The sequence below is a fragment of the Populus trichocarpa genome, chromosome 6, assembly GCF_000002775.5.
Source record: "Populus trichocarpa isolate Nisqually-1 chromosome 6, P.trichocarpa_v4.1, whole genome shotgun sequence".
In the NCBI taxonomy this organism is placed as follows: domain Eukaryota; kingdom Viridiplantae; phylum Streptophyta; class Magnoliopsida; order Malpighiales; family Salicaceae; genus Populus; species Populus trichocarpa.
The window spans coordinates 25,044,091-25,062,961 of NC_037290.2; the positions used below are offsets into that span (position 1 = coordinate 25,044,091).

General features: G+C 33.3%; 2 protein-coding genes across 4 annotated transcripts; both read left to right on the forward strand.

The window, feature by feature from the left end:
- Nucleotides 1-3,872: 3,872 nt before the first annotated feature.
- On the forward strand, nt 3,873-6,609 carry LOC7471583 (transcription factor HY5). Its single transcript, XM_002308620.4, has 4 exons — nt 3,873-4,101; nt 4,532-4,718; nt 4,849-5,005; nt 6,131-6,609. Exons 1-4 carry the CDS (start codon nt 4,005-4,007, stop codon nt 6,197-6,199), a joined length of 510 nt encoding a protein of 169 aa, XP_002308656.1. The 5' UTR covers nt 3,873-4,004; the 3' UTR covers nt 6,200-6,609.
- Nucleotides 6,610-10,775: 4,166 nt separating this feature from the next.
- LOC7471584 (cellulose synthase A catalytic subunit 1 [UDP-forming]) lies at nt 10,776-18,034 on the forward strand. Of its 3 annotated transcripts, XR_008059570.1 has the most exons (15): nt 10,778-11,072; nt 11,911-12,106; nt 12,200-12,378; nt 12,906-13,026; nt 13,113-13,299; nt 13,595-13,861; nt 13,954-14,299; nt 14,480-14,617; nt 14,717-14,842; nt 15,133-15,345; nt 15,438-15,702; nt 16,069-16,265; nt 16,444-16,794; nt 16,888-17,683; nt 17,820-18,034. XR_008059570.1 is itself a non-coding variant. In XM_024603266.2 (14 exons), the coding sequence occupies exons 1-14, from the start codon at nt 10,992-10,994 to the stop codon at nt 17,473-17,475; spliced, it is 3,255 nt and encodes a 1,084-aa protein (XP_024459034.1). In that variant the 5' UTR covers nt 10,778-10,991; the 3' UTR covers nt 17,476-18,034. The 3 variants fall into 3 exon arrangements, 2 of the variants coding, with proteins under 2 accessions (XP_024459035.1, XP_024459034.1); XM_024603266.2 differs by having other exon boundaries at nt 16,888-18,034; XM_024603267.2 differs by lacking the exons at nt 16,888-17,683; nt 17,820-18,034 and having other exon boundaries at nt 10,776-11,072; nt 16,356-16,687.
- The last annotated feature ends 837 nt before the right edge of the window (nt 18,035-18,871 follow it).

Consider the following 18,871-nt stretch of genomic DNA (forward strand, 5'->3'; position numbering starts at 1 on the left):
ATAATTCAATCTCCCCGGTTGGCGAAGACCGCAATTTTCACCCAAAGAACAATTATTTTAGGACATTGGAGTGTCCAAGAAGAAGTCCTTCCATAGGTGCTCACTCAATTCCTGGCAATAGCATCATCTCCCTCCATGAGCATGGGCGAAGGAGAGAGGTGCAGAAATGGAGGTTCCTTCCAGCCTCAAGCATCTTTAAGATGGTGGCGATGTCTATTTTGGGCTGAAGGGAGCTCCCAATTCTTCTCTCTTGTTACTTGTCTGTCATGGTTCGTGCAAATCCAGATCAATGGAAAACCTTCCTTCTTGTTCACCTGAAAGCATGGCTCCAGGGATCATCAATTTATCTTTGCTAGAAAGCCTTTTGAAATCATGCATGATTTATTTAGAGAAATGGATTGGTTAAATCAAATTTCTCGTCTGAATCTCGCTCCCTTCTTAATTATTACGAATTTCACTTCTTTTTATTATTGTTATATGATGTGTTTTAACCAAGTTTCAATATATTAACATTAAATTTAAAAAATAAAAGACGTTTTTACTGTAACTGTACTCGAAAAAAATTTAAAATAATAATTTTTTTTATTTTATCTTTTAATAGTATATTTGTTTTTTCTTGAGTTGTCTCACTATTATGACATATATTGCATATTTAGTAAATAACCTAGTTGATTTGGTCTTTATTTTAATTAACTTTTTTTTCTCCATTTTATCATTTAATATTGAATTAATTAAAAATTAGGTTTCGTAATTTGTTTTGTTTGCTTTCTATTAGTTTATTTTAGCCTCATGATCCGAGAATAAAGCTTGACGAGTTACCTTGAGTTGTTTTTTGTGTCATTTTTTTTTCAATTTCATCATTCAACATTGGGATAGTTGGGAATTGAGCTTCATAATCTATTTTGATTTATTTTCTATGATGATATCTTGGTCTTATAATCAAATTCACAAGTTTTGAAATTTTAACCCCGGTTAAATCAAATCATTTTTTTTATTTTCTCATGATCTGGGTCACGGATCCTTCAACATTAGATTTGTTTTTTATTGAGTTGTCCTCATCTCATGGCCCGTATTTGACGGGTTAACCTAATTGATTTGGTTTTTTTCCTTTTTTTAATTGACTTTCTTTCTCAATTTCCAATTAATACTATGTTTGATTATGAATTAGACTTCATGATTTATTTTGGTTTTTTTTATTAGGTTATCTCGACCTCGTGGCATGAGAATAATGCTTAATAAATTAACCCAGGTTAACTTAACTCATTTTTTAATTAATTTTTTTACAAATTTTATCGTTCAATATTGAGTCTGATAGGTTTGTTTGCGAATTAAATTTTATAATTTGTTTTTATTTGCTCCGTGTGAGGTTATCTTAATTTCATTACTAGAGTCGTAAATTTGATAGGTTAACCTTAGTTAAATTAGGTAATTTTTTTTTCTGTGAGATTATCTCGGTCTCATGGCTCGAGTCATGAGTTTAACGGATTGACTCAGGTCATTTTTTATGCTATTTTTTAATTGATTTCTTTTTTTAATATTATTATTTAACATTAGGTTGATTAGGAATTGAACTTTGTTATTTTATTTTGATTTGTTTTCTATTAGGTTGTCTCGGTCTTATGACCTGAGTCATCGGTTTGACAAGTTAACCCGGGTCGATTTTTTAAGTAATGTTTTGAATTGATTTTTCTTTCAAGTTAATCCTTCAACATTGAATTGATTGAGAACTATACTTTCCAATTTGTTTTATTTATTTATTTTCTATAAGATTATTAGAATCTTATAACTCGGGTCGCGAATTTGATGTGCTAGCATGGATTGATCCAATTCAATTTAATATATTCTTAACATCAAGGAAAGATATATTCTTGAAAAAAATAATTAGTTAAACTATGTTTTTATAGGTCGTCTGGGTTGTTTTTAACTCGTAAAATCAAATAAATCATATCAGATCAATCCCAACACCGTTTAAATTTTTTTCATTTAAAAAAAAACATGAATAATATTTAAATATTTTTTATGTTGAATAAAAACTTAACCCGCATCATACCACACCATAGGTAAGTGATCTAGTGTTGTCAATGTTTATGATGACTCTTTTATTTTATGAAATAAATATAATTAAATTATACAAGTATAGATAATTAAGTAGAGATAGTTAATTCATACATTGATTTTCTAGCACAAGAAATGACTAAAATAAATCGATATTTGTAATTATTTTATCCATTCGTCAAAATTTCTGACTTCACCACTGACCTCATAGTTCTAGTTTGATAAAAATATTATTATGACCTGTTGCCCTTGTCATCGTCGTGCTTTTTTTAAGAATTATTAATTTTTATTTTAAATTATTTTAATAAATTAATATAAAAAAAAATTAAAAATATTAAAAATATTACTTCTATACATTTCTAAATAAAAATACTTCATCACAATATAAAATACTGTCTTATAAGATCTGTCTTATAAGATCTGTGTCACAAGTTATATAAATCATATTACAAAACACTTATTACTTAAAAAATTAAAATAAAACAATATTATTCTGAAATTTTATTTTTAAAAAGTCAAATTAAATTCAATTTTCACTTAATTAATTTAGAATCCAACCCAAATTATGTGTGTCTAGGAGTATTGTTGCGATTGTTTTTTAAAGTGTTTTTTACTCGGAAAAGTATCAAAATAATTTTTTTTAATTATTTTTTATATCAGTACATCAAATCAAAATGATCAAAAAATACCAAAAAAATAATTAATTTAAAAAAAAATAAAACTTTTTTAAAATATAAAAACAAATAAAGATATATATCATGTGGGGGGAGTTATCGAATAGAGCCGCCAGGGGAAGTTTAATAACACTGCGCATCACAATTCTAACTGGATTGTCTGTAATCCACACACGTTAGTGAATCCATCGTATATGGATCACGAACATGTCTGTCCCTAACACCAACCTTTTGTTATAATTATTATATTTTAATTAGGGTTTTGGTCACGGGTCACGGTTAAATCAGTAACGTTATAAAGTGTTTTTCTTGACCACAAGGTGGCGCCGCCCCTGCCTAACATAATTAAGTTGCTAGTTAAAAGGAGGATTACAGAAGTTTCCATCGCCAAACCAACTCCCTTGACACCAACATTTCAACTCTCAAAGGAGGGATAGACAGATCATATATGGTTCCTTGTCGAAGAGAACAATGAATTGGTCATCACCTTCTCCACCAGAACAACTAAATCAGTCAAAATGAGAGGTTAGATTCCGACGGGCTAGATCGGGTCCCTAGTTGTAAGGTGGGAGATCTAGAACTCGGCTAAGTTGGAGTCTAGATTAGTTTGGTTAGAAAAAATAAAAGTAAGGATTAATTTAGGTTAAACCAGTCAAAAACTCAAACTAATCCGTGATGTGATGAATTATATAAAAAAATATTAATTTTTTTTATTTTTTATCAAATTATATTGTTTTAATCATTAAAACAAAAGGCTTTATTTTTTTTATTTGTAAAAGTTAACTATGATTTTAACTTAAATTTCAAGTAAGATTGTCACATGATTGTCACATGCACAAATCCAAGTGTAGAAAATACGTATTCTCCACCTCGTCATGACATCTAATATCAACACGCAAATAATTTGTTTTTATTTATTTTTTTCCCAAAACCAGGAGAGACGACCACCTTAAGCCAAAAAACATGATATGGTCCTAACTCCTAAGTCACTGCACGCCTCTTCCATCTTCGATGTCAATCATCAGATTAAACCCAATCCAACAGTCCACATTTCTCCACGATCATACCCTACAATCCTTTGATTCACGTATCTTGTCATGGCTTATATGCTTCCACGATTTCCATGTCTCCATAGTCCGATTAAAATCAAATCTAATGGTTGTAAATCTCTCTGTGCACTCTCTGCATTAATATCCCGCTCTTTTTTCTCTCTCTAGAAGCCATTAAAAAAAATCTCTTCTTTCTCTCTGATGTTTAAAGAAAAAAAATACAAAAATGCAAGAACAAGCAGCCAGTTCAATTCCTGCTTATTCTTTTCCGTCTAGCAGTGAGAGATCTTCAAGTTCTGCTCCTCAACTTGAAGTCAAAGAAGGTCTCATTTCTCTCTCTCTCTGTCTGTTTTTTTTTCTTTTCCTTTGCAATATCCTTTTGACTTTAAAATGGAATTAAAGCAGTTTCTTTATTAAAATTTATTGCATTTTTCAAATTTTATTGCTTTTCTTCGGTATTTCAAATAAACTTTCAAAAATTTCATCTGGGTTTTTTGTAATGAAAGTCTTGCTATTTATGCTAGAAATCACTTGCAGTAAAGTCACAGTCTTTTATTTTTATTTATTTCTCCATGATCTTCAAGTATCTCAAAATCTTTCCAATCTGGGTTTTTTAGAATCATTAATTTTCTCAAATGGGTCCCCAATTTTTCTTCAATTTTCTCATAAGATCCCTTAAAGATCGAAACATTCATATTGCATTGTTTATGTTTAGATTTTAGAATTTTTTGTGTTTTGTTTTGTTAATTTTAGGTATGGAGAGTGATGAGGAAATAAGAAGAGTGCCAGAGATGAGCGGTGAACCGGCCGGGACATCAGCCTCTGGCAGAGAGACCGGTTCAATTGCCGGTCCGGGCAGAGTGCAGCCTGCAGGAGAGGGACAAAGTCAGAGAAAGAGAGGAAGGAGTCCAGCTGACAAAGAAAACAAGAGGCTAAAGAGGTAATGATTTGAGTTCACTGCTTTACCCCTTCTAGCCGTTTAATGTGGGGCTCAGAACCAGAGGAATAAATGATCGTGTTGATTTGGTGATAATTAGTGTTTTGTGGGGGTGGTATCGGAAATTCAACAGGTTGTTGAGGAATAGAGTATCAGCCCAGCAAGCAAGGGAGAGGAAGAAGGCTTACTTGACTGAGTTGGAAACACGAGTTAAAGACTTGGAAAAGAAGAATTCTGAGCTTGAAGAGAAGCTTTCTACCTTGCAGAATGAGAATCAAATGCTTAGACATGTATGTTTCCATAGTCCCATCCTTGCATCATTTTTTTCTTGCTATAATATTAGTTCATTACCAGGAGGCTATGACATTGTGATTTCTAAATTGGAAAAATAAAATAAAATTATGCACATAATCAACATGCATGATCGGTGAATGAGTGCAATGATAATGAGATATATAGGATCTTGGCATCTTGTTGCGTATTTAAGAGAGAATAAATTGAAAATGAAAGGCATGACTCGAAGAAAGAAAAGGAGGTTCATGAACTTATCATTACGGGGAGTATGTAGGTGAGTTCACATGAGGCATATGACCATATCTTTAGTTTTCATGACTGATATTTTGTTTGATATCTTTTTTGGCTGCTGTGATGAAATGTTAGGTCTGATAAAGCCACAAAATAAATAGATTTTTTTAATAACGAGTATATAGCAATTAGCATACTCACTTGGTCATGTCCAGTTGCCATCAATTTTGTAGCATGTGCATTTGAATGTCACCTGTCAATTACTGCCCATTTGAATACTTGTCTTTCAAAACCTTGCCGTATTGTGAATCTTTTGATACCTACTTACCATGGCACACTAGCATGGTGGGAGTTCCTTGGGCTTTGAGAAGACCTCTAGTTGGTGGTGGACTGGTGGTGGTAGGCCAATATTGGACAAGGCTCCATCCATCATCTGCAATGGGGCTGAACTGGGCAACAATATACTATCTGAGTTTTTCTTAATGGGGCTGTTTCTGGAACCATTTAGAATACGTTTGGGAACGCGGTGCAAACTGTGTTCCCAAAAAATTCAAAAATTTAATATGTTTTGTATGTTTTAGATCGTTTTGATGTGCTGATGTCAAAAATGATTTTTAAAAAATAAAAAAACATCATTGACATGCATTTCGGCACGAAAAGTTATTTTAAAAGCAACCGCAACCACACTGCCAAATACTCTCTTAGTGGTTGCATGATTTGAAAAACCCCAATGACATCCAAAAACCATATTGCATGGTCTGGTCACTCGTGTAGGAATGCAAGAGTGCATGGAAAAATTGCTTGAAGCTCAAATCTTTCTAATTTCTTGCACTGAAATCTATTGATGTTTTTATTCTTCGATCATGAAATGGTTTTACATTTTGTTGCAGATACTGAAGAACACAACAGCAAGCAGGAGAGGAGGCAGCAATAGTGCTAATGCAGATGGCTCTTCATGAACAGCAATATACATGCAAGAGGAGTGTTTAGACGAGAGATATTTTCAGATGATATCATGCCTTTGTGAATTATCGTGCAAGGAAGTAGTATGACCATAGGACCTTAGCAAAGCTTGATCTTGAAGCATGTTATAACATGGCAATTTGGTCCCTTCATGTTTTTTACCCCCTTAAAGCTGGGCACCATCGCAAATTCTTTAAATTTTAGAGTTACCATGTCATGAGTGCAATGTAACGCAAAGGGTGACCCTAGCTAAAAGGGCTGGTTAGTTTGTAAGCATGGAGAAGAAAAGCATTGAACATTGGCCTTGTTGGCCATTATGTGTGCTTCCTGGCTTGCTGATTAGGGTTGAATTTTAAGGCCATGTCCAATTTCAGAAAATGCAGATAGCTGTGTATACCTTTTCGAAGATGGTGCTAAGTAAATAGAAGCAATAATTAAGGAGAAGAACCTCAAATTGATCATCCACAATAACAGCCTCACATTCAGGAGAGAGATGTCATATATTGATTAACACGACAAAATAAATTAACTTAGTATCCTCATCATCTCTACCATTCTCATCTTTCCTATCAACCACCACAACAGTATTAGTATTAATATTAATATGATATTATACTCAATTTGAGGTTTCATAATAGTAATTTTCAGGCATTACCATCTAACTTGAATAAATCATCAGTACCATCTAACTTAAATAAATCATCAGCTCATGATGCAAGAGGTTTTTTTTTTTTTTGTTTACATCTATTATTTAAGCAGAGCTTCAAAATATTAATATTATTAATGTTTGTAAACTCAAACATTGAATTCACACTCTTATCTTATTGCTATAGATTGATATACTGATATAACAAGCTTGATTTATAATATTCTTTAAGTAATTTCAACTTTTATTTCAAATATATTACAGTTAAGTCGATCACATAACATTCTCAATAATTTATTAAGGGACGTGTCTGATGTAGTAATTAGGGATTCAGTACTGATAATAATATTACCATAAAAGCATAATATTCATAAATTATCAGATATTTTGTTAAGCATGACAATAAAACTAATTAATTTTATTTATAATTTCAGCTGCAAGCTTGTTGTTAAACTTTACACGAGTGTGGTTCCGGTTGTTTTTCAAATAACTTTTCGTGTCAAAATGCATTAAAATGATGTTTTTTTATTTTTTAAAAATCATGTTTGATATCAGCACCTCAAAATAATCTGAAAATACTAAAAACATATTAATTTGAAGTAAATAAAAAATAAAAAAAATTAAATTTTTTTAAAAGTATTTTTGAAATGGAGAAACAAACACATCGAATTTAATTAGAGTCAAGTTTTAGAAAGATATTTTTAAAGAAAATCTTTTTATTTGACTCTGCTTACACCTCCCTCTCCCGAACACTTTTAAAACATATTTCCGGTATGTATGGAGAAGATTTTGAAACTAAGGTAACATATGGAAGTGGTGTCTATAGGACATCGACAAAGCTTGATTCCGAAGCATGTAATTCCATGACAATCTGGTCCTTTTTGCTGGGCTCCATGCCAATTTTATTGCCAGTTTTTTAGATCAGATCTGCCATGGCACGTGCGCAATGTCATGAAGATGGTGGTCCTACCATAGACGGTGTTGAGTGTGTGTATTTAAATATACATGGTTGTTATAATGGTGAGCGGTTGTTATAATAGCTATAGTGTAGTTGATTTTTAAAATATTTTTTATTTTAAAATATATTTAAAAAATATATTTTTTATTTTTTAAAAATATTTTTGATATAGGGTATTAAAATGATCTAAAAATATCAAAAAATTATTAATTTAAAAAAATAAAAAAAATTTAATTTTTTTTAAAACATTTTTAAAATATAAAATCAAACATCTGAGATGGCTCTTAATTTAGTTAGGCACGAAACGAAGGAGAAGTAAACTTGTTATCACAAGATTGTTGACTAACACAATCAATTATCTAGTAGAAAATGTAATTTTGAAAATGCTGAAAGGTTAGTTTAAAGGAAAGATGATTGAACATTTGAACCCGTATTAAACACCCTGATTCAGTATCTAATTTGAGCTGGATTGTAAATTAATTCAGGTATAAATTGATATGGTGTGATTTTATCGACATGACAAGTTAATTTATTATTTAGTTAAAATTTAGTTTATTTTTTTAAAATAAAAAACTGAAATTTTGTTTTAGTTTTTTTTAATTATTAAAATAATATCATTTTGAATTGATTAATGTGAATTTAGATTAATCAGCACAATATGTTACCTAAATTTTCCACGGAACTAGATTTAATAACTTTAGATTTAATTTAGGATTTTTTTAAAATAAAAAATAAAAATGTCAATTGAGTTATAAAATTATTAAGAGTGAAATATGAGGATGAAATCTATTTTTTTTTCCTTCAGAAAAAACACTAAATAAGGAAAATAGACTATCTTGGAAGGTAAAATCAATTTGGTAATTTCCTAAAAGAAAATCGCAACACCAATTTAGATCTCTCAATGTATTATACCAACACTTATACAAGGAATAAATATTTTAAAAAGTTCAAGTCTCACAAACCTCAGGGTTACTTGAAATTTATATGATTGTTAATTTCAGGATCCGTGGGATTCGTCGAGATGCATGCAAATTTGTTGGGACATCCATGTTAATAAAAAATAAAAATAAAAATAAAAATAAATAAATACTCTAAAAATAAATAAATATTGAAGGTTTATATAATTATTAATTTTAAAATTAATAAAATTAGTGGAGATATATAAAATTGCTAGACATTCATTTTAATCCAAAAAACTATAAAATAAATACTTAAAAACAAACCATACTGGTAGAAAATTTAGAATGAACAAATTGGAGTCCACCGACAGCCACTGGAGCAGAAAACCCAAGCTACCGACAGTAACCGGTAAATCCTTGGGCACAGCCTGTTAAGTGTCAACAGCAAAAATCATATTCAACTATTTTTGTCGCTTTCTTGACAAACAATAGTCCATCAGACAGACACTGATACGTGTCGCATTATGGTTGGTTTTAACTTATGTAGTCATGAGACAACGACTACTATTGTATGGGTAAACAAATCATATTAAAACACGTCGTCGAGAAATTAGTACACCAGTTTAGTTATAATGGGAAAGAGACGTTCTAGCTGTTTATGACGTGGCTCCAGCTGAGTATTCTTCGGCTCCAGCTTGAGCTTCTCGGCTTTCCAATCCACGGCCTCGCCCTTTTCTTTTATAAATGAGGTGTTACATTGTTTTTTAAAGGAAATTTTGTTTAAAAATATATTAAAATAATTTTATTTTTTTAAATTATTTTTATATTAGCATATCAAAACGATCCGAAATCATAAAAAAATAAAAAAATTAATGTTAAGCAAAATAAATTCAAAATTTACCTAACCCCATTTGAAATGCAATACTAAATATGAACGAAGTGGTAGAATAGTGTTTGATATTACGGTAGCAGTTATTTTTAGAAGTATTTTTTATTTGAAAATATATTTAAATAATATTTTTTATTTAAAATTTTATTTTTATATAAATACATTAAAATAATCTAAAATCATAAAAAAAATAAAATTCAAAACATGATTTCATTGCAAAAACAAATATTATCAAAGAAGGGAGTGGATAAATTAAAAGAATTTGATTTTTCTTTTATCATTACTTCAATCAATGCTAATTTTTTTTTTTAAATCCACTTGATAGTGACCATGTTAAAAAAACCTCATATTAACTTGTGATTAAACGAAAAATTATAAAATAAAATAAAATAGCATTTTGTTTAGACCGTGTAAAATGAATAGTGGTGGTTGCAGTTAAAAATAAATAAAATATTTAGTTAATATTTATGATTAGGTATGTATTACCAATCAAAATACACAAAGAAATAATACGTGTTGCTTTGAAAGTTTATTTTTGGGGATAAAGATGTTTTTTAAAGGGAAAATAATAAAATATTAAACATTATAATATAAATAAATTAAAAAAAAAACACAGCAGAAGGCAAGAACTAGTGTAATGCTAGATCTAGGTGCTACATCAAAGCTAATTTCATTCATGCTTCAAGTTATTTGTTGATAAAAAATAAAAGGGATTATAGATTTTACTTGTTTAATTCGAAACATATCTAAAATTATCAGCATGCAAGTATTGAAAGAGCTTTATATTTAACAACTTTATCTGAACAATATTAATTACATATTATAACCCTAAATAATTAAATTAAATTAAATTATACATTGAAACTCTTTATTTCTAGAAAATTAAAGTTAATCACTTCCTGCTAAGCTATATATTAGAAAATATTTTTAAAATATATATTTTTCAACGTATAATTTAAACGTAATAAATTTAAATGTAATAGTTTTAATGTAAATTTAAAATGTAATAAATTTCCTAGAACAGTTAAAAGGACAGCAAGCCGAGGTGAGGCTGGACTTTCTTGTATCGGACGGCAAGCCAAGCGGGAAAGAGAAACCTTTTTTTTATTACATAAAAGAAACGAAAAGAAAACAAAGACAAGGATAATAATAATATAAAAAGAAAAACATGAAAGAAGAAGATAATAAAAAAAGCACTCATGACACTAGACAGACAGAGAGCCTGCTAATACTAAGCTCACAAGAAGAGAAAGAAGAGGCAGACAGAGATGGCGAATTGAGTGGGCGAAGACTCTCACAGTACTCATTACCTTTTCACTCACAGATCCATCTCCCTATCTCTATGTTTCTTTTAAGAAAAGAGGGTGTGAATTGACTTTGAGAGAAGAAAGAAAAGATGGAAGCAAATGCGGGTATGGTCGCTGGGTCTTACAGGAGGAATGAATTGGTTCGGATTCGACATGATTCGGATAGTGCGGTTTGTCTTCTTTACTTTAAGCTTCTTTTTTTTCATTTATGTTTTCTGGGTTTGATTTGTTTTGGTTGCATTTCTGTGTGTTTGTGTGGATCCGAGTGTTGAATTTTGCGATAGTGAATTTTTTTGGGTGGGGTTTTGTTAATTTTTAAAATTCTGCTTTGTTTTGTTACGTTGACTAGCAATCACCTGATCTAGTTGTTGGTCGTTGTGAACATGAGTGTCCAGTTTGATCTTGATTTCAGCTTGATTCCTTTAAGGGGATTTGGCCCCTTTTGTTATTCTTGATATTACAGTGTCCTTAAGCCAAGATCAGTAGTGGTTTACATCAGAGAGATTTTTAAAATTTTTTTAATGGCAATTTTAAATAAGATCTACTTCTATAAATCTAAGGAAGCTGTTGTTTTGGAATTTTTATTTATTTATTTTTGAGCTGGATTCCATGATAAACTGACAATTCCGATCGTGTGGCTTCAGATAATGTTTATATTTTCTACTCGGGATCACTTGAGTGCTTTAAGCTATACCAGGTTCCTTATGTCATGTAAAATGTTAAAAGGGCAGCAATTCCAATGTCTAGTATGTCAAGAAGAAAGAGCTCGTGTTTAATTTTCTTGATTTCATCTTATTCAAGATGTTAAATCACTGTGAATTGATCTTGCTTCCTTTTTCTTTTGTGGAATGTCGGGCCCCTAATGTGCCTTGCTTTGGATTTGATTGCTTCACTTAATGTGCCAGTAAATTTCCAACATTGCTAGCTGTTATTTTGTTGCCGTGGCAATTGAAAATAATATATTTATTTTCTGGATGCTAATCAGTGTTTTTCTGTGGAATAATGCAGCCCAAACCCCTCAAAAACTTGAATGGACAAACTTGCCAGATTTGTGGGGATAATGTTGGAGTTACAGAGAATGGCGACATCTTTGTTGCTTGCAATGAGTGTGCTTTCCCAGTTTGCCGTCCTTGTTATGAGTATGAGCGAAAAGATGGGACTCAGTCTTGCCCTCAGTGTAAGACTAGGTATCGAAGGCACAAAGGTTAGCTTGTTTGTTCATTCTTCTTTTGGGTTATATTCTGTTATGCAGTCGTTTTGTGATGTATCAACAGCTGGGGTTTTATGGATATTTCAGGGAGTCCTCGAGTGGATGGAGATGAGGATGAAGATGATGTTGATGATCTAGAGAATGAGTTCAATTATGCCCAAGGCATTGGCAAGGCAAGGCGTCAGTGGCAGGGTGAAGATATAGAACTTTCTTCATCCTCTAGACATGAATCTCAACCAATTCCCCTTCTCACGAATGGGCAGCCGGTATGCAGATTGACCAATTTATGGTTCATTTATATGCACATTCTGGGTAATGCAAAATAGATAGAATAACAATAAACGTTTCTACTTACCCACATTATTTTGTATTTCCTTATGGAATTTTAAACCTTTGTCCGATCAAGGTGTTTTGGGCATTGATGCGTGGTGGTCCAAGACCACAAACACAGTTTTAGTTGTGGTTAACCAAAGCATCACTGTTGATGCTTTGATCATTTTTAAGCCCCATCATACAGGTTTGCAAAGTAAGACCACAATGCCAAACAATCTATTCTTTGTATTACAAGTACAAGTTTTGTGCTTTGAGAGCTTCCAGTTTCTTGTAGGTTGGGTCTTTCTTGTTTTCTTATCTAGAAATATAATTGAAACTGAAACTTCTACTGATTCAACAAGTCCACTTTCTCTCTGGAAAAGAGAATTCATGGGGCATGTCTCCCTTTTAACGAGTAATAAACATAAATGTCAGGTGTGCTGTTTTTGCAATATCCTGCTTATATGGGTGCTGTATTCAGGTTTCTGGTGAAATTCCCTGTGCTACACCCGACAATCAATCTGTAAGAACTACATCTGGTCCTTTGGGTCCTGCTGAAAGGAATGTTAATTCATCCCCTTATATTGATCCAAGGCAGCCAGGTAGTCAAGCAGCCTGATTTTGAGTATTTATAATTCACTCTCTTGTGTGTATGGCTTTGAGTTCATCATGCTACCTATTGCTACAGTTCATGTTAGAATTGTGGATCCGTCAAAGGACTTGAATTCTTATGGCCTTGGCAATGTTGACTGGAAGGAGAGGGTTGAAGGTTGGAAGCTTAAACAGGACAAAAATATCATGCAGATGACCAACAGATACCCTGAAGGAAAGGGGGACATAGAAGGCACTGGTTCGAATGGAGATGAACTTCAAATGTGAGTTCCCTTCTTCAAGATTTATCCTGCGTCGTTCCTTCCTCTGGAATCATATTACTTACAATCGCCCATGTTGAAGCATGGATTAGGTTTCAGATTCTATTAAAAGCATGGACTAATCTTCTCATATGCAATCAATTAAGTGTTTTGTATCTTCATTTCACTTTCATATTACTTACAATCGCCCATGTTGAAGCATGGATTAGGTTTCAGATTCTATTAAAAGCATGGACTAATCTTCTCATATGCACTCAATTAACCGTTTTGTATCTGCATTTCACTTTTTGTGTCACAGGGCTGATGATGCTCGACAACCTTTGAGCCGTGTGGTGCCCATTTCTTCATCTCACCTGACTCCTTATCGTGTTGTAATCATTCTGCGTCTTATTATTTTGGGATTCTTCTTACAATATCGTGTAACTCATCCTGTGAAAGATGCATATGGTTTGTGGTTGACATCTGTTATCTGTGAGATTTGGTTTGCCTTGTCATGGCTTCTGGATCAGTTTCCAAAATGGATGCCTATCAATCGCGAGACCTACCTCGACAGGCTAGCATTAAGGTAAGTTAAATGCATTGTATCGGTAAATAGATTATGGTTAAAGGAGTAATTTTTCTTATAGCTTCACTAACTGCATTCTATATCTTTTGCAGATATGATCGTGATGGTGAACCATCACAGTTAGCTCCTATTGACATCTTTGTTAGTACAGTGGATCCCTTGAAAGAACCTCCTATTGTAACAGCAAACACTGTGTTGTCCATTCTTGCTGTTGATTACCCTGTCGACAAAGTATCATGCTATGTTTCAGATGATGGTTCAGCTATGTTGACATTTGAAGCCCTTTCTGAAACTGCGGAATTTGCAAGGAAGTGGGTGCCTTTCTGCAAGAAGCACAATATTGAGCCTAGGGCCCCGGAGTTTTATTTTGCCCAAAAGATTGATTATCTGAAGGACAAGATACAGCCTTCTTTTGTGAAAGAGCGCCGAGCAATGAAGGTGAGTCAAGAAGAAAAGCATGCCCTCTCTAACTTTTGTCTGTATTTCACATGGATTAAGTGGGTTCTAGTGTTCTTTTACTTGTTTTCAACACTATACATGCAATTGAGTATAATATGTGGCGTTCTTTTCCTTGTTTTCAACATTATACATGAGATTGAGTATAATTATGTGTCACAGAGAGAATATGAAGAATTCAAGGTGCGGATCAATGCTCTTGTTGCCAAAGCTCAGAAGATGCCAGAAGAAGGTTGGACAATGCAGGATGGAACTCCTTGGCCTGGAAATAATCCCAGGGATCACCCAGGAATGATCCAGGTATTATAATCCTTCCTACATGTATATGAACTCACCCTGCTTTTGTTTTTTCCCCCCCCCCCCTACAATTTACCCTTTCTGGCATATGGTGGAGAGCAGGTGTTCTTAGGTCACAGCGGGGGGCTCGATACAGATGGAAATGAGCTACCTCGTCTTGTATATGTTTCTCGTGAAAAGAGACCTGGATTCCAGCATCACAAGAAAGCCGGAGCAATGAATGCACTGGTTTGTCATCTTAACCTCTTGTATAATTTGACCCCTTGTTCCAATTTCTCAATTACATTGTTATTCATCACAGGTCATGGTACCATTTGAGTGCTGATTTTTTTGTGCATATCAAAAAGCAGCTGCTTATCTATCTTCTCTCTCCTCTTCTTTTTTCACTTAAATAAATGGAAGTTTGCATTTGCATGTACCATGGTTTGGTTCAAGATGATTGATTTTCAGGACTTAGAGCACCACAATTTGTGCGCTAAAATCAAAATGTCTTCTTTCTTGGTCTTTATGTTGTGTAGATTCGAGTTTCAGCTGTACTGACCAATGGTGCCTATCTTCTGAACGTCGATTGTGATCACTACTTCAATAACAGCAAAGCTCTTAAAGAAGCCATGTGTTTCATGATGGACCCTGCCTATGGAAAGAAGACATGCTATATACAGTTCCCACAACGTTTTGATGGCATTGACTTGCACGATCGATATGCCAATCGCAATATTGTTTTCTTTGATGTAAGTCAGTCGATTTATCATCAATCTAGAAAATATTCCTTTCTGTGCAATGTTGTATTGGATGGCTCATGTTTTGTCATTATATCTTGCAGATCAACTTGAAGGGTCTGGACGGCATCCAGGGGCCTGTGTATGTTGGGACTGGTTGCTGTTTCAACCGGCAAGCCCTGTATGGTTATGATCCAGTTTTGACAGAGGAAGATTTGGAACCAAACATTATTGTAAAGAGTTGTTGTGGCTCAAGAAAGAAGGGAAGGGGTGGTAATAAGAAGTATATTGACAAAAAGAGGGCAATGAAAAGAACTGAATCCACCGTCCCCATTTTCAATATGGAGGACATTGAGGAGGGTGTTGAAGGTTGGTTTCTGCAAGAAGTTGTTTTTTCTCACCTGTCCTTTTCAATTAATATCTTGTACTAGCACTGCATCTCAGTAGTTTAGTTTATGATGGAGCATGGTCAGTCCTCATTTATACTTGGTAACTAACATTTTGATTACCTTGAATTTTGTCATATACATTAATTATTCACAAATCAATGTAAGTTTCATTAGACAATGCTGACCTTATTCTTATATTTCATGCCATGTGGTAATGATAAACTACAGAACACCCAATTTGAGATTTATAATGATTTTGATTAAACTTGGTGGTGGAAACTACAAATGATTACAGAAAAGTTTACATAGCATGTTTTCTTTTAACTGCATTCCTTCTCTTTTGCAGGATATGATGATGAGAGGTCACTGCTTATGTCGCAGAAGAGTTTAGAAAAGCGTTTTGGTCAGTCACCAGTTTTTATTGCAGCTACCTTCCAGGAACAGGGAGGCATTCCACCGACAACCAATCCTGCAACTCTTTTGAAAGAAGCTATCCATGTTATTAGCTGTGGATATGAAGACAAGACTGAATGGGGCAAAGAGGTCAGTCTTGCTTTATCATCAGTAGTAATTGCTTAATCCGATCAAGTTTTGTTTATCATATGTTAACTAATTCTTTTTGTCATCTGCCAGATTGGATGGATCTATGGTTCTGTTACAGAAGATATTTTGATCAAGTTTTGTTTATCATATGTTAATAATTCTTTTTGTCATCTGCCAGATTGGATGGATCTATGGTTCTGTTACAGAAGATATTTTGACCGGGTTCAAGATGCATGCTCGTGGTTGGATATCAATCTATTGCATGCCTCCTCGCCCAGCATTTAAGGGGTCTGCTCCTATCAATCTTTCTGATCGTTTGAACCAGGTTCTTCGATGGGCCTTGGGATCTATTGAGATTTTACTGAGCAGGCATTGCCCCATATGGTATGGATACAATGGAAGATTAAAGCTTTTGGAGAGGCTAGCATATATTAATACCATCGTGTACCCACTAACTTCTCTTCCACTCCTTGCTTACTGTGTACTTCCTGCTGTTTGCCTTGTCAGTGGAAAATTTATTATTCCTGAGGCAAGTGACAGTTTCATTTCTTTTGGTACCAGTTGATCGTACTATTCAGATCTTAATTAACAAACCAATAATTTTGCTACAATTTCTTTTCAGATAAGTAACTATGCCAGCATGTGGTTCATTCTGCTTTTCATCTCCATTTTTGCTACTGGAATACTTGAGCTTAGATGGAGTGGAGTTGGTATTGAAGACTGGTGGAGGAATGAACAATTCTGGGTCATCGGTGGTACATCAGCTCATCTCTTTGCCGTCTTTCAAGGACTTTTGAAGGTGCTTGCAGGTATTGATACCAACTTCACTGTCACTTCAAAGGCATCTGATGAAGATGGGGATTTTGCAGAGCTTTATGTGTTCAAATGGACATCTCTTCTCATCCCTCCAACCACAGTCATTTTACTAAACATGGTGGGTATTGTGGCTGGTGTGTCCTATGCCATAAACAGTGGATACCAGTCATGGGGTCCTCTCTTTGGCAAGCTCTTCTTTGCTATTTGGGTCATTGCCCATTTGTATCCTTTCCTCAAGGGTTTGTTGGGTCGGCAAAATCGTACGCCAACAATTGTCATTGTCTGGTCTATTCTCCTTGCCTCCATTTTCTCCTTGCTATGGGTGCGCATCGACCCCTTCACCTCAGACTCCACAAAAGCTGCCGCAAATGGCCAATGTGGAATCAACTGCTAGATTGTCTTGGGATCTTTTTGTCATGCCATCTCCTCTCAGAGCCTACCCTCATGTATATAACAAGAAATCAAGGTACTGAGTGATGTCAATTAATTTATGAAGAAAGGGTTAGCCTGAACGATGTATTTCTTGGTTGGTAGGCACAGTGAAGGACATAAACACATCAGAAGAAAACCCTTTCATTATATCATCTTTGTTGTACCAAAAGGTGTTTCTATCCATCAATTAATTTATGAAGAAAGGGTTAGCCTGAACGATGTATTTCTTGGTTGGTAGGCACAGTGAAGGACATAAACACATCAGAAGAAAACCCTTTCATTATATCATCTTTGTTGTACCAAAAGGTGTTTCTATCCATCCCCACACGAGCAGGTGTTTCTGGACTTTTCAAGTTTGTTCATGCCATTGTTGTGCAGCTTTGTGGTGGTCTTATTTTTTTGTTGAAAGTTTATAGAAATATGCATCTATTGTCTAGAAGTACTTGGCTAAAAAATTCTTTCCATGTGTAAGACTGCTTATCATGGAATTTTAATTTATCACAGAACTCTCTGATTGCAAATCGGCTCTTTAATTTTAGAGCGTGTTTGGCAGTGTGGTTGCGGATGCTTTTCAAATAACTTTTCGTGCTAAAATACATGCTAATGATGTTTTTTTATTTTTTAAAAATTATTTTTGACATCAGTACATCAAAACGATCCAAAACGTACAAATTATATTAAATTTTAATAATAATAAAAAAAAAATTTTAGGAACGCCGCCGTAGCCGCGTTCCGAACGTTCCCTAATCTACTGCTGAAGGAGTTCCAGATGCAAATGTATGCTGGCTCTAAATAATTAATGATCCGTAACCTCCTAATTAGGAGTCTAATAACAGAAGATGCCAATGACCTCAGTCAGGATTAAAGTAAGCAACAAATGATGGATTAAACAGGATGATTTGTCATTTGAGTGTTCATGCCCTAATTGATACCTACAAACCTCATCTTGGGTGGGATTATTAAAACATCTAAAGGATGAAGCTTTTAGAAGGATGATTAGAGAACGATTAAAGTGTTGTGATGCGGTGATTTCATTAATATTAAAAAAAAAACTGTTAAAAAACATTATTTTAATAAATAAATAAATAAACATTTGGCATTGTATTACCAAACAATTTTTAAATAAAATTTGTTTTTTAATTTGATTTTAATTTGTTTTTTAAATATCATAAAAATATAGTGATCAATTTTTTAAGAAATAAAAACCTTATTCAAATTTAAATAAATATTATAAAACTCCTTTTTGTATTGAATTTTTTTCATATTTTTGAACCATTCCCTTGACATTAACATTAAAGGTGTTTTCAGTATATAAATGGAGTTTTTGTAATATTTTCAAACTTTCAAGTGGTTAATAT

Excerpts from the sequence above, each read along its gene's own strand:
- LOC7471583 (XM_002308620.4), top strand. The coding sequence starts at position 4,005 with ATGCAAGAACAAGCAGCCAGTTCAATTCCTGCTTATTCTTTTCCGTCT. Across the intron at positions 4,102-4,531 it reads TCAACTTGAAGTCAAAGAAG|GTATGGAGAGTGATGAGGAA; the intron begins GTCTCATTTCTC and ends TGTTAATTTTAG. Across the intron at positions 4,719-4,848 it reads GAAAACAAGAGGCTAAAGAG|GTTGTTGAGGAATAGAGTAT; the intron begins GTAATGATTTGA and ends GAAATTCAACAG.
- LOC7471584 (XM_024603266.2), top strand. The coding sequence starts at position 10,992 with ATGGAAGCAAATGCGGGTATGGTCGCTGGGTCTTACAGGAGGAATGAA. Across the intron at positions 16,266-16,443 it reads AGACTGAATGGGGCAAAGAG|ATTGGATGGATCTATGGTTC; the intron begins GTCAGTCTTGCT and ends GTCATCTGCCAG. Across the intron at positions 16,795-16,887 it reads GAAAATTTATTATTCCTGAG|ATAAGTAACTATGCCAGCAT; the intron begins GCAAGTGACAGT and ends ATTTCTTTTCAG.